This window comes from Gavia stellata, chromosome 14 (genome assembly GCF_030936135.1).
Source record: "Gavia stellata isolate bGavSte3 chromosome 14, bGavSte3.hap2, whole genome shotgun sequence".
In the NCBI taxonomy this organism is placed as follows: domain Eukaryota; kingdom Metazoa; phylum Chordata; class Aves; order Gaviiformes; family Gaviidae; genus Gavia; species Gavia stellata.
In genome coordinates, this window is record NC_082607.1 from 8,668,029 (window position 1) to 8,680,816 (window position 12,788).

Here is a 12,788-nt window from a genome sequence, read left to right on the forward strand (position 1 = left end):
AAGCCATCTGTAATGCAACCATTAACCCCAAACTGAAGTCTGGCACAGACAAAGCAGTGAAAGTTTTCCTATTTATTTCCATTGGTTGGGATTTGACAGCCACCATATGGAACCTATTGCATTCTAGTCTATGCAGTGCACACTGGTTTTCTTACCGATCCTAAAATTTATATCCAGAGAAGTCCTGGGAAGGAAATCTGAACCATTGAAAGTTGAACTTGTTCCATTAGAATTTAGACTCCACAAAGGCTGGGATGGTGATTTGTGGTTTAAATGCCTTGGTGTAGATCCAGCAGTTGCACCTGACCCACTCCAGTCTGAAATCAGAGAGTGGAAGGCACAGGGTAAAATTCTGTACAGGTGCCACATCTAAAACTACTAGAGACCAGGGAGGAGAAAGGTCTGTGCTTGCTGCTTGTGCCATCCTTGTACCTGCCCTGAAGCTCTGCAGTACAATGCACAATTCCTGCTGTTAGTTTTTACACTAGCTCTGTCACACTTGTGCAGGCGGGGCTGGATACCAGCAATTCAGTCTTCTATTTCCCCTTTAGGGACCCAATCTAGTAACACTAATTTGGATAAGGTCTTACCGAAGAAGATAGGAAGTACACAAAGGAGAGGAATGGCAGCCTTACCCTTATTGTATCGTACAACATCGAGCTGGCTCATGCTCAAGGGAGAATACTCTGTGTGCTACTTCAGAGCATTCTTACTGAATGCCCCCTCTGCAAATGGAAAACTACATATTCCTCAGCGGCACACAATGCACAGGACTGCTGTGTACAGGACATGTGTCAATACAGGATTTTTAGTCTGGTTTCCTGAAAAGACTGAACCAACTGATTTAGCTTTTCCTTTGTTATACCCATTCATAATGTCACCTAATTTTGATAGGCACACAGAGGTACCGAAGTTATTAAATTCTTCCACATTTCTGTGAAAAATCAACATCACTGGGGTAGCCCAGAATAAGCTACAGCCCATGTTATTTTTGCTGAGCTGGTAGATAGCAGAATCTTGTAATAATTTAGGTTGGAAGGGACCTTTGGGGGTCTTCACTCCAACCTCCTGCCGAGAGTTGGATCAGGTTGGTCAAGCACCTGTCCAACTGAATTTTGACCCTCCAAGAAGAGAGACTCTCTCCACCGCCTCTCTGGGCCACTGTCACCTATTTAACTACCCTTATTGTGAAAAAGTGTGTTTCCTTATAAATAATGGGAATTTCCATAGCTGTGACTTGTGTGCATTGCCTCTTGTCTTCTTGCTGTGTACCTCTGAGAAGAGTCTGTCTCTCCTCTATAACCACCCCTCAGATAGCCAAAGGCAGCAATTACATCTCCCTTCTCCTTCCCAGGCTGAGCCAACCCAGCTCCTGCACATAAAAAATAGCTACTAGTATGTCCAATATCCTGCATAAATGTCTGAATCTCGGCTTTATGAAGACTGGAAGGCCACCAAAAACATAGCCTACATAAGGGCATGTGAGAACAGAATTAGAGACCAAGCTGAAATCTTTTTTGGAAATCGACATTTTTTACTGCGTACTGTCACCCCGTCATCATATCACATAAGCAGTTAGTGGAAGAGGATAAAGACCTATTAAAGAACAATTATCCAATGCAATGCAGAAAGGCATGAGGGGAGCCTTATTTCTTAACGTAGAACAAATGTGACATCAGTAGCAGACGAAGACTTAAGAGTCAAGCTAAACAAAACCCCTCAATGCTTACCAGAATAATTACTCAGATGAAATCTTCCCCAGCAAAAGTGTACTCGGCACTGCTTCACTACTTCTTCCTTCATTAGGCAGTGAAACACAAAGATAAAGAACCCTAAAGAAGTAAGAAGGGAAATTCACAGATTTTCAGGTGGATTCTCCAACCTGCTGTCCCTTTTCTAAACTTTTTGTATGCCACTCAGTTACCCGTACGTTACGTACGGGCAGAGAGGTGGTCCCTGGGCCAGCATCGTGTTGGCCCAGAATTGTAGTGAGTCCTTTGTGCCTATGAAAGGGTAATGGGAAGAGCTTGCTGCGGATTTGGTATAAGAATAATCTGCAAGTCACTGTAGATTCTGTCAACCATTTCCATGCCCGGATGAAAAGGATTGTGCCAGCTCCTGAAGAGATGCATTTATCTGGACCCATGTTTCAAAGGCATGAATTCGTGTCTTTAAGGGTATATCTATCACAGCAATGCTGTCTAAGCAACACTATCACCCACCGCAGTGGAGCTTCCTATTAAAATAGCTCAACAGTGTAACACAAAAGCTACATGAGCACTCGTCTTCCCCCATGCTTGAATTACATGATGTTACAAATTTATTTCTATTCCACGGTCCTAAACTGCTGTATTTATAGCAGTACTCCATTCAGAAATTACCTTGCAAGGTGTTAAAAATGCTGAAGAGATACAAGAAAAATATCCTCACTGCTCCCCAGGCAAAAAAGACAAAGCCCCAGGTTAAGCCCAAAAGGAACATCAGGCTGAAAGCACTTTTGAGGTCTTGGAGAAAACCCCGTTTCCAGAATCTGGATCTCTTTTGTGTCCTTGATTTCACGGAGTGGATTTGAAGGAGAACAGTGATGAACATGGCTGTATTCGTCAAAAATATTAAGAAGACATAGGCCACAACGGAGATGTAAAACACTATGCTCTCTTTAATCCAGCAACTGCAAGAAAGGGAAGTATGTATTTAATATGGAGTTTTGTGAGCAGTGAAACTAATGAAGCCTGGTATCCAAAATAAGTTTCCCGTATGGTTCTCCCATACCTAATAAGGGGTATTCCATAATGCCCATTACTTTCCCCCAATAAAGACATTCATAGAATCTCTCCACTTGCCTTTTTTATGGATGTTAGAGAAATTCAGTAACTTTGAGACTTTAATATGTCTGCCAAATTCAGATAAACCTGACAATTGTTTCACAACTTAATAAACTATATGCACAAAGACACACTGCCTTAGGAAAACCGAGTTAAATATGACTTAATTCAGAGTCTAAATAATAGTAGAGCACAAAGATGAGCACTGGTTAGCTTTTCCTCAGAGAGCAGTTAGTGAGTTTTGCTACCTTTTTGCTAAAGATGGGTAACAATTTTCCCTCTGAGGTGTCATGGGTGTGTGTTGCCTCTCTGATGGGATAGAATTCAAATATTCCAGGTAATCTTCACCAACAAGCTAAACAGAAATCGTGCTAAACAGAAAGTAGGGGGGAAAATGGAAGCATTCTTTGCTATGAAACCCTTTTAAAAAAGGATGAAAGAATGCAGTGTTTTCCCACTGGAAAAGAGAGGCAGTTGAGATGATTTAATAAAAGAATTTGAAATGATGAAGAGAGAGTGATGTGAACTGACATTAAAAAAACAGAAGCAAACGTGCAAAATACTAGAGCAATTATTTTGCTTTCAGGTTTTACCAGAAATCTAGAACATGCAGGAGCATATACAAATTCATCAGACTGAATTAATGTCATGTAAAGAAAGAGATTTTCCAGAAAGTAAAAATGGAGTTGACTGGCAGAAGTCCTCCCTGTCCTCAAGCCCAGTTCACTGATGTGAGAGTTACTCCATGTAGTAGCCATACATCCAAAATGATCCACTGAACCAGACCCACTAAAAGGAGAAGATTAAGATGGGGTAGGAAAGACAAAAGCAAGAGAGAAGTTGTTGCCTTCTGGTTATTTCTTGTGTCTTTAAGATACTCTGGTGACCATCAAAAAGCTTAAAATATTATACTTACAAATTGCTGAATGGATTGCTCTCAGAATGTGATCCATTGCCATAGAAGTCTTTATTTATAATGAGAACAATAGCAATTACAACAGCTGGTATTCCTAATATGGAAGGCAAGAGAAAAAGAGATATTTAGATAAAAAAGATAAAATGGAGAATATGGAAATATGTCAGATAATCTGTGATGAGTAATTACAGCAGACATGTACATCTTGGGATCAAACTCCACCCCTAAAGCTCCTTCTGAAATGAGTGTAATTAAATATGTGGCGTAGCAGGATTAATCTTCTTATTTATGTAAATTATAAATGAGTAGGCATAAAAATATCTGTGTTTGCAAAATGTTTGTGAGTGTTCAAACATCTCCAGAAGGGATCCAATCTGGTAAAATAAAACCAACTGATTATTACAAAAAGCAGAGTGTCAAAAGATAAGCAGACCACAGCATTCTGCGTTCAGATCTGACAGAGACAGACATTTCCCAGACAGTGTTTTATCAGTCTTCCCTTCCACTTGTTTTCCATTTCCCATATTTCTTTCACTTCAGGCTTCTCTGTTGAGAGTGACTGCGGCCAACAACGCCAGCGCGGATGGCTGCCCCTGACAACAATTATGTGCAGCATTAAATCTAAGAATAGAGATGATGATACGCTGCACACTATTCAAAAGCCTAAAACCCCCTTTAAAATAGCATCTAATAGCAACCCAAAAAATACAGACCAAATTCTGCTCTGGGTCAGTGCCTCTGAGAACACCTTTTCTAACAGCTGAGCCAGCATTTTGGGTCCTTTTTGTTACGTTTCTCCCAAACGAGTCCCTGATGCTTAGTGCTTGGAGGAAAGGTGAATCAGTGAAGTCCTCGGGAGAGCCAAATCCACCCCCCGCAGGGGAATCATGCATAGAATAGCAGGTAAGGACGAGAGGCCTGGAGAAGGCGATCAGAATCACCTCTGAGCATCACCAAGGCAGGGGTGAAGGCTGTGGGCAGCTTATGCTTCCTCAGGCACACCCACTGACGTGAGGTACCGTGAGAAACCATTCCTGCGAAGAGCAGGAGGGGTAGGGAAAGCAGTTCTTATGCCCATTTTCACAGAAACACAGAATCACTAAGGTTGGAAAAGACCTGTAAGATCATCAAGTCCAACCTAAAAAAAAAAACAAAAAAACCAAAAAAACCCCACAAAAAAAAAAAAAAAAACAAAAAAACCCAAAACAAAACAAAAAAAACCCCACACAACAACAACAAACCACAACACACCAGAAACTAACCCACCCAACACCACACAGCACCATGCCCATCAAGCTACATCCCACAATGCCACATCCACACGCTCCTTGAATACCTCCAGGGAGGGTGACTCTACCACCTCCCGGGGCAGCCTATTCCAATGTTTCACTACTCTCTCAGTAAAGAACTTTTTCCTAATATCCAGCCTGAACCTCCCCTGGTGCAACTTGAGGCCATTTCCTCTCGTCCTGTCACTCGTCACTTGGGAGAAGAGGCCAACACCCACCTCTCTACAACCCCCTTTCAGGCAGTTGTAGAGAGCAATAAGGTCTCCCCTCAGCCTCCTCTTCTCCAGACTGAACAACCCCAGCTCCCTCAGCCGCTCCTCATAAGACTTGTGTTCCAGACCCCTCACCAGCTTCGTCGCCCTTCTCTGGACACGCTCCAGCACCTCAATGTCCTTCTTGTAGTGAGGGGCCTTTGCTTGCGTATGACTCTGTGTGGGGAGCAACACCCACGTTCTGCTAATGTCTCCCTGGGCAGAAGAAACTGAAGCTGAACCTGCCGGGGGGAAGAAATCCATCCTTACAGCTCAGGGTGTGCACCACATTTCTACTAGCTCAGTGCCCTAACTTACTTTTGCAAATACGCCCCTGTCTCAGAGAAGTTCACAAGCACAGAAGTGGAGAAGAAATCCACTTACTTACCCCAGCCAGCAATACAGCATTTTAGGATGTACTTTGGGACATAAACATTGAAAACTTTGACGAGAGCCAAGTAAAAGTGAACAGACTCCAGGCACATCCACGTGAAAGCTGCAAGAAGGAAATAGTGAAGGAGCACGGCCACGGTGATACAGAGTCCTGGCTGGTTGAACGAGGACAGCCAGGAATTGGTGAGGAAGACCATGTTCAGCATCAGCAGTGCGGCACAAAGATTGAGCAGGATCTTTGAAGGGTTGTCTCTCCGCAGCTTTCTAAAAAGAAGGGGCAAGTCCACAAGATTATCGTTACATGAGTTGTGCTGGGTGCCTTCACTAAAGCAAGGTAGTACAAACGTGTATTTGGCATATTATAAATTGGCTTCTTGTGGTACGAGTTGTGTCTACATTAGTGTTTTTTATCAAATCACTAGTGCATTTTTTGAAGCAGATCTCCCAGCCTGAAAAAGCAGAACTTCTATATACATAGAAACCTGCTAGGTTTTTCGCACTTGGTGGAGGAGAGACAGACTTAGTATCATCTTTTTACTACTGCATCAAATATTATTGTTATTGGAATATTACTGGGTTATGAAAGCACCCACAGTTACCTAAGTCTAGGGCCGCATCGTGCCAGGAGCTACTGGCACATACAGTATAAAACGAAACCTATCCAAAAGGACAAAACACAAGAAAGACCAAGAACAAGAGAAGAGGAAAGTTTCCCTATTTTACTGTTGATATCATCCAATGTACAGTCTATACACAGAGAAAATGCCAGATTGCTGATATCATCCAATGCGTAGTCTATATACAGGGAATATTCCAGATTCCTGACATGATATCTTGCCCATGTCCATGGGTAAATTTAGGAAATGACAGAAGTTTAGGAACTTAGAAGTTGGTGAACAGTTCAGAGTAGTGCTTGTATTGAAGCCTGAGTATATGAATCCCTCTTATTTCACCACAGTCACAGGTCAAAATAAAGCAGTATTTATACTGTCAGCTCTCAGTCTTCCCTCCTGTGCATCACAGCATCAAATATTATTAAACGTTCTGGTAGTCGCTGCAAATTCATTATTGCTAAAATATTAAAAGCGATATAAGAAAAAGGATCAGACTTACTCAAGCGCTAGATATGTCACCAGTGTTATACCCAAAAAAAGGGAAGAAGCACCACATCCTGCATAGCTTATCAGAGTTAATATACGATCATGTGTGATACCTATCTCTGTCCGGGACAAGTCCTGTGTTACAAGATAAAGAATCACAATCATTTGATGTAACAGATAAAGAAAATGGCTTTCCACATTTTCACATTGATAAAGAAATAGATTTCTGTTCTGCTTACTGGAGGGTTTCCATTAATATTTTTATGTCTTATTGTATAGTCCTACAGAATATCCAAACTAGTAAAAACACGCAGTATTTAAAATATCCAGTAATAAGTTGTGAACCTAGAAAAGCTGCACTTCAGAAACCACAAATTCAACAAGGATTCCAGGATCTTGCCAAAATTATTCCACTGGGAGCTCGCTTTGTAGGAGAAACTCTGCTTTGTTTCAATGGCAGCTGCCACTCTTGGGAACTGCACAAACCTGCTAAATGTCTTGGAGCGTGGGAGGATCCGCCACGTCCAGAAAACATCCCTCTGCAAAAATCAGCTGGGAGGCTGGGCTCTGCTTCTCCACAGCTGCTGCCAGGAGTAATGCTGGGAGGATTTTGCTGTTCCCGGCCACAGTTTCTATTCTATTTGGTGAAACTTCGAACCTCAGAGTAGTAACCCACATCTCTGACGTACAATCGACAGCGCTGTGAAACACTTGTAACTGTGCTGGTAACTGAAGTGGCGGTGCAGAAGCGGTGCGATCTTAAAATCAGACTGAATTCTCTTTGCTTGAATGGAAACTTTAGCAAGTTGTCTGAAATCCATAACATCTAAACTCCTTCCTGTCGAAGTCACATTTTTACTACCCGGGAGGGCTTCCGTGCCTCGCTCGGAGCGGGACCACGCTGTCCGCCAGCGGAAGCTGGGCAAGCAGCCGAAGGCAAAGGGATGGCCTTATCCCATCGCATAGGTTGTATCCTACTGGATTAGACAATTTTAATCTACTCAGTTTGCTTTGAACTTGCCTATCACTTCGCATTTGTTGCAGCCCATTCTCAGGCAGTCATCTCATTTTTTGACATTCAACTTTCAGAGGCAGGTTTCTCTGTATTAAAATACTGGCTGCCTTTTCTGCCCTATAAATAAGAGATGATAGTTAATGACATCTCCCATATTTATATTAAACTTCCCTTTCTGATGGAGCGTAGACAAAACTTCCAGAAAGATGTAATGTCATCAGTTGCCACTGGCAGGTAATAAATTTCACACAGTATTTCCAATGCAGCAAATAACACATTAACGTTGATTAGGTTACATTGCAAAGAAGTACAAACTACATCTGTAAAATGAATTTGCCTCGAAGCAAGTGACATTTAGAGGACTTTATACCATAAAAATCATTATAACAGTTTTGCTTGTTATTACTGATTTTGGCAAAATTGCAGATATCTAACAGCTTGTATAGATATGAATCTCCCATCTCTCCCCAAAACTAGCGATGACTTTGTTTAGTGCCACGGGACTTTTTTGGAGATGATTCATGGAGTACTTACCAGTAGGACTCCAAAATGGGTAAGATGGTTACAAAAACAGATTGTGTAATTCATATCCGTATATTCTATTTCACACCCCGATGTATTCCAACCACCCAGTCCATCTGTGTAATAGAGAAAAAAGGATTTTTAAGTAGAGTTAGTCATGCTCAGTCATTTATAGCTCTGCAGCACGCAGAATGTGTGAATATGAGCTCAAGTTAGTACAGATTGCAGGGTCATTTAGCAGCACACAAGTGAGATTTCACACAGGAACACATCTTATATAGTTGCCTGAGAACCTCAAAACTTGGATGAAAGCCTTTGGTGGAATGAAGAGATATTTGAAGTCAGTTACATGCCTGCAGACAGAGAAAGCAGGAAAGTAAGGAAAAGCGCACTGGACTAGATTACACTGCAGGGAGTGGAAACACAGAAGGCAAGAAATATTTACAGGGCAGAGGATTTGTTTAGGCAGAGTGTAGCGTTGAAAAAGCCAGGTCTTCCCTGCTAAGATTAAATTTATAACCCTATTTATGTGGCGTGTATGACATATTCAGAAGCTAAGCTTCTGATTTAAAAAAATATATATAGTCTAACACCAGTAATTGCAGAGAAAACCTCTCCCATGTGTTCTGAGTTAGTCAGCAGGCACAGAAAGATAACTGTGTGTTGGGTTATCTGAGCCATATTCAAGACTTGACCACAGCAAAGCCCCCACTGACTTCTCTGACGTAACTGTGAGAAGTCATCTGACATTTCAGTGCATTTCTGCTTTTTCTTCAGGCTAAGTCTTTTTATTCGTGTAGGTGCACCATTGTACAATGCCAGACGTGTATCCCCTAGTAGTAATACTGATTACTGAGGTATCAACGTCAATGGAAACCAGCAACACAGACTCAACAGGACAGCCTCAAAGTTTCAAGCTGCAATGTCAAGGAGCCAAAGGCTCTGTGAGGCTGGTGAACGAGGAGGTGTGGCAGCTCTGTAAATAACACTTACTGTTCTTCTGAAAGTCCCAAAAGACGCAGTGCACTGCTGCATTACCCTGAAAGCAGAGAAAAAGGAGGCTGCGACATTTATTCAGTACGTCTGTACACCACCTGCACATGCAGACGGTGCAGCTTGCCTGTAATCAGGGTTTATAACTAAGGCATTAGTTAGATTTGATTTCCCCTGTACTGCTCGACAAGAAAGCCCACTGGTCTCTGCCATCATTTGCATGGCGGTGCCGCAGAGGGTCTGTAGGTCACTGGAGATGCCAGCAGTTCAGGAGCAGTTGGACACTTGGTCATTGGGAACCAGCTGGGATATCGGCCATCTCATCCATGGCACTGAAAACCAGCCGAGGGTCCCAATTTTCACCTTCTCCTTTGCCAAGGGAAGTCCTGGGAGTCAGTGATTTTCCCAGTTTTACCAGTCTTTCTGTGTCTTGCATTGTCTTTTAAGGACAGCAGAAAATCTGACAAGTTGTCCAGCTTAGACCGATTCCTATGTCTAATCTCATTGGCTTCATGTGGTATCGAGATGTCATCCTGAATTACTGGTGAAATTCAAAAGGTATGACTAAGACCTAGAATAACAACCTGAGATTTTATACAATAAAAAAACCCCAAACAATTCCCTCCATAAGAAAACCTTTATTCTAGGATATCAGTGTTTCCTCTCTCTCTCTGTGAAACCAGGCAGGGAAGACACCTAAGAGAAAATAAAGCTTGCCTGCATACTGCAAACAGTTGAACAGATGTAAATGGGTATTCAATGCAATGTTTTCTCTTGGGGACATTCTAGTTTATTACTCATAATGCTGCAGCAAACTTTCCCAAGGCACAGATTCATTTTCTTTTTTTATTAATAAAATTTAATAAAGCACGGAGTTTACAGGAAGCCGCCCTAACAGATAAGCTGTTAAGACGTGTGATCTGTAGACTGTCAAATATAATTAGGCAGAGAGCCAAAGATGTAGGTTAGGATGATATCTCATTAAATATTTAATTAGGATATTTTTAAAAGGTCGAGGGAAAAAAACTGAGAGGTGCCAGATGGCCTGGTGGAGTAAAAATGACGGAAGAGAGAGGATATCTAGATGAAATTTCTGGGTAGATACTATTTGCTAGAACTGAATGGAAAGAGTATATTGCTATAAAAGCAGCATTTTCAAGCTCTTGTTAACTTGAACTTTAGTCAAATTCATCTTATTGAATAATTTTGTTCTACCCTGGGTTTGCAATATATTCGTGTGGAGGCTGGACCATAAACATTGGCAACACAAAAATGCTAAGGTGGAACTCAGTCAACAAGTTTGACCCATGCCCATTTGAAAATAATTTAAGATACATTTTAATTTTGAAACATCATTTGGAAACAAAAGAAAGCAAATTAATTTTGAAAACATCTATGCAATGGTTTGATTTTTTTTGGAAATGTAGCTCTTCTGGTGACTAAAACAATTTGCTGGATTCGGAGCAACTACAAATTATTACAGTCAAACCCAAAACCTGCCATTTTTTTAGCAAATAAACTATTCCTTGAAAAAAATAGTGCAGATCAAAACAAGGAAACAATGAAAACGTCTCTTGCTGCTAAGCATGGATTTAGAGTAGAGACACAAGCTTTACTAACCTGCAGGAATTAAACACCGAGATCTGTGTGGTCTGTCAATGTTTTGGTTGATATATTATGGAGAGGTCAGGCAGCAAAATTTTTTGCTTATTTGTCCCGTTGCCAGTTTATTGTAAGGGTAAGTGAAATAGGTTCTACTTCACGTCTCTGATGAAATGAACACATCCTACCGTATTTTGGTCTATGTGCTGAAGCGTAATAGTCACAGGCTCATTAAGGTTCTGAATTGATGCATTTTCAATGCTGGCACTCACAACGTAAGTATTCAACCTCTCCTTCATTAAACTGTCATCCTGCAGTGGAAAAATACATGCATGCAAAAAAAAATCCAAGCTGTCCCAGCTTCCATTTTTTTAAATTGTATTTCTTGGAAATGGCGATCAGCTGAACACCATGGGAAGCCTGATGTAATTTAGCTACTTGCTACTTCATTAGAAAATGTAGTTAGTTGCAAGTTCAGGGACAGTTTCCACAGCAGCTGAAGCAGAACAGAGTTTCAGATGCATCAGCTGGATTGAGAAAGCTGTATAATCGTTTCAGTATATCAAAACATCCAGTTGTGCATCATTAAGCTCATTAGACAGTAGACACAATTGTGAATGCTGCTTCTGTGTGAAAAGCATTGCTCAGCACACTGTATGCTCCATCGTAACAAAAGAAATGTCTCCCTTTTTAATTACACTCAGCCACCCCGCCCCAAGTTAAGAAAACATAGCAAATACTAGAGCAGTCCTAAATGCTGCATATCAGTGCTGCTGTTATTTTAATGGAAACGTAAATCTTGAAATTATTTTCATGATATTTGACATGTACTATGCATATTCCTTAAGCAAGAACTTACTGTCAGAGGAGGATTAGGGTATGTTCTTTTCCTGCAGAAGAGCAGTATTGGAATAACAACATCTACAGAAAATGAACAAGAAGTCTAAGGTCTACAGACATCTCTCAGAGCATCATTGCTACAGCGAAGGTTTTGCTGCCTGGGTATGATTTCCCTGCACATTTCTCAGTGCTCCATCAGTCTGATGCCAAACGTGCCCAGAACAGATGACATTATTGGGATTTTTCTTTTGTACACACTAAGAACAGCTGAACCGATTACTGCCGTGTTTGCATTTCTTAGGAGTCGTAGTTACCGCAAAGAGTGAAGTAGTGCCAAAAAACTTAAACTGGATCTTCGAATGCTTCTCTGGGTCAGAGTGCTCAATCCCTAGGAATTTCTTCAGTGATTTTGGGAAAAACACCGAGGCCAAGGCCTTTTTGAAAGGATTTTCTTGAACATTGATCTGCAGGAGAGAGAGGTGACATGCTCAGAGCTGCCTTCCTCAGGTCAAATACACGACGGTACAAAATAGCGGGAGGATTGTCTGGTTTAGTCAGTGGTCCCTGAGGTGACACTTTGCTCTCACCTTGAGATCCACACCTCTGTCGTAGGAGGTAATACCAAAGGCCAGTCCTCCAAACACGCTGGGATCTGGACGCATCACCAACAAAGCCAAGGAAGTGGTTATGACCGACGTATTTCTTTCTGTGTAAGTCACCTTATAGCCTATGTCCTCAGTTGTCTTCAGGATACTTTACCAAGAGCAACAGCAAGAAAAAAAAGATACATCTCTTGAAATGTTCTCCTGGGTTGATAATATGCAGTCAGGATACAATCAGCTAAAAACCTCTGCTCTGATTTGTGATCGCAAGGAGCAATCTCTAGAGCAGAACAGGTCCATTTTGGGGTAGATGGCATTTTGTCTGGCACAGGGTCAGGTGATGGCAAGCAATTGAGTTAGCATGTTGGAGTAAGCCAAAACTCTGGCAGGAGGAAGATACTGTCCTGTGGGGACAACATGAGGTGGTTCTGGGAAGACTT

At 41.6% G+C, this 12,788-nt stretch overlaps 1 protein-coding gene across 1 annotated transcript; it reads right to left on the minus strand.

Annotated features, from left to right (window-relative positions):
* Positions 1-1,434: 1,434 nt before the first annotated feature.
* ADGRG4 (adhesion G protein-coupled receptor G4) lies at positions 1,435-12,408 on the minus strand. The gene is made up of 11 exons (XM_059824565.1): positions 12,334-12,408; positions 12,061-12,210; positions 11,095-11,217; positions 9,305-9,350; positions 8,324-8,427; positions 6,788-6,909; positions 5,670-5,938; positions 3,742-3,835; positions 2,382-2,671; positions 1,774-1,832; positions 1,435-1,467 (listed from the first exon to the last, which is right to left on the minus strand). Exons 1-11 carry the CDS (start codon positions 12,406-12,408, stop codon positions 1,435-1,437), a joined length of 1,365 nt encoding a protein of 454 aa, XP_059680548.1.
* Positions 12,409-12,788: the final 380 nt, after the last annotated feature.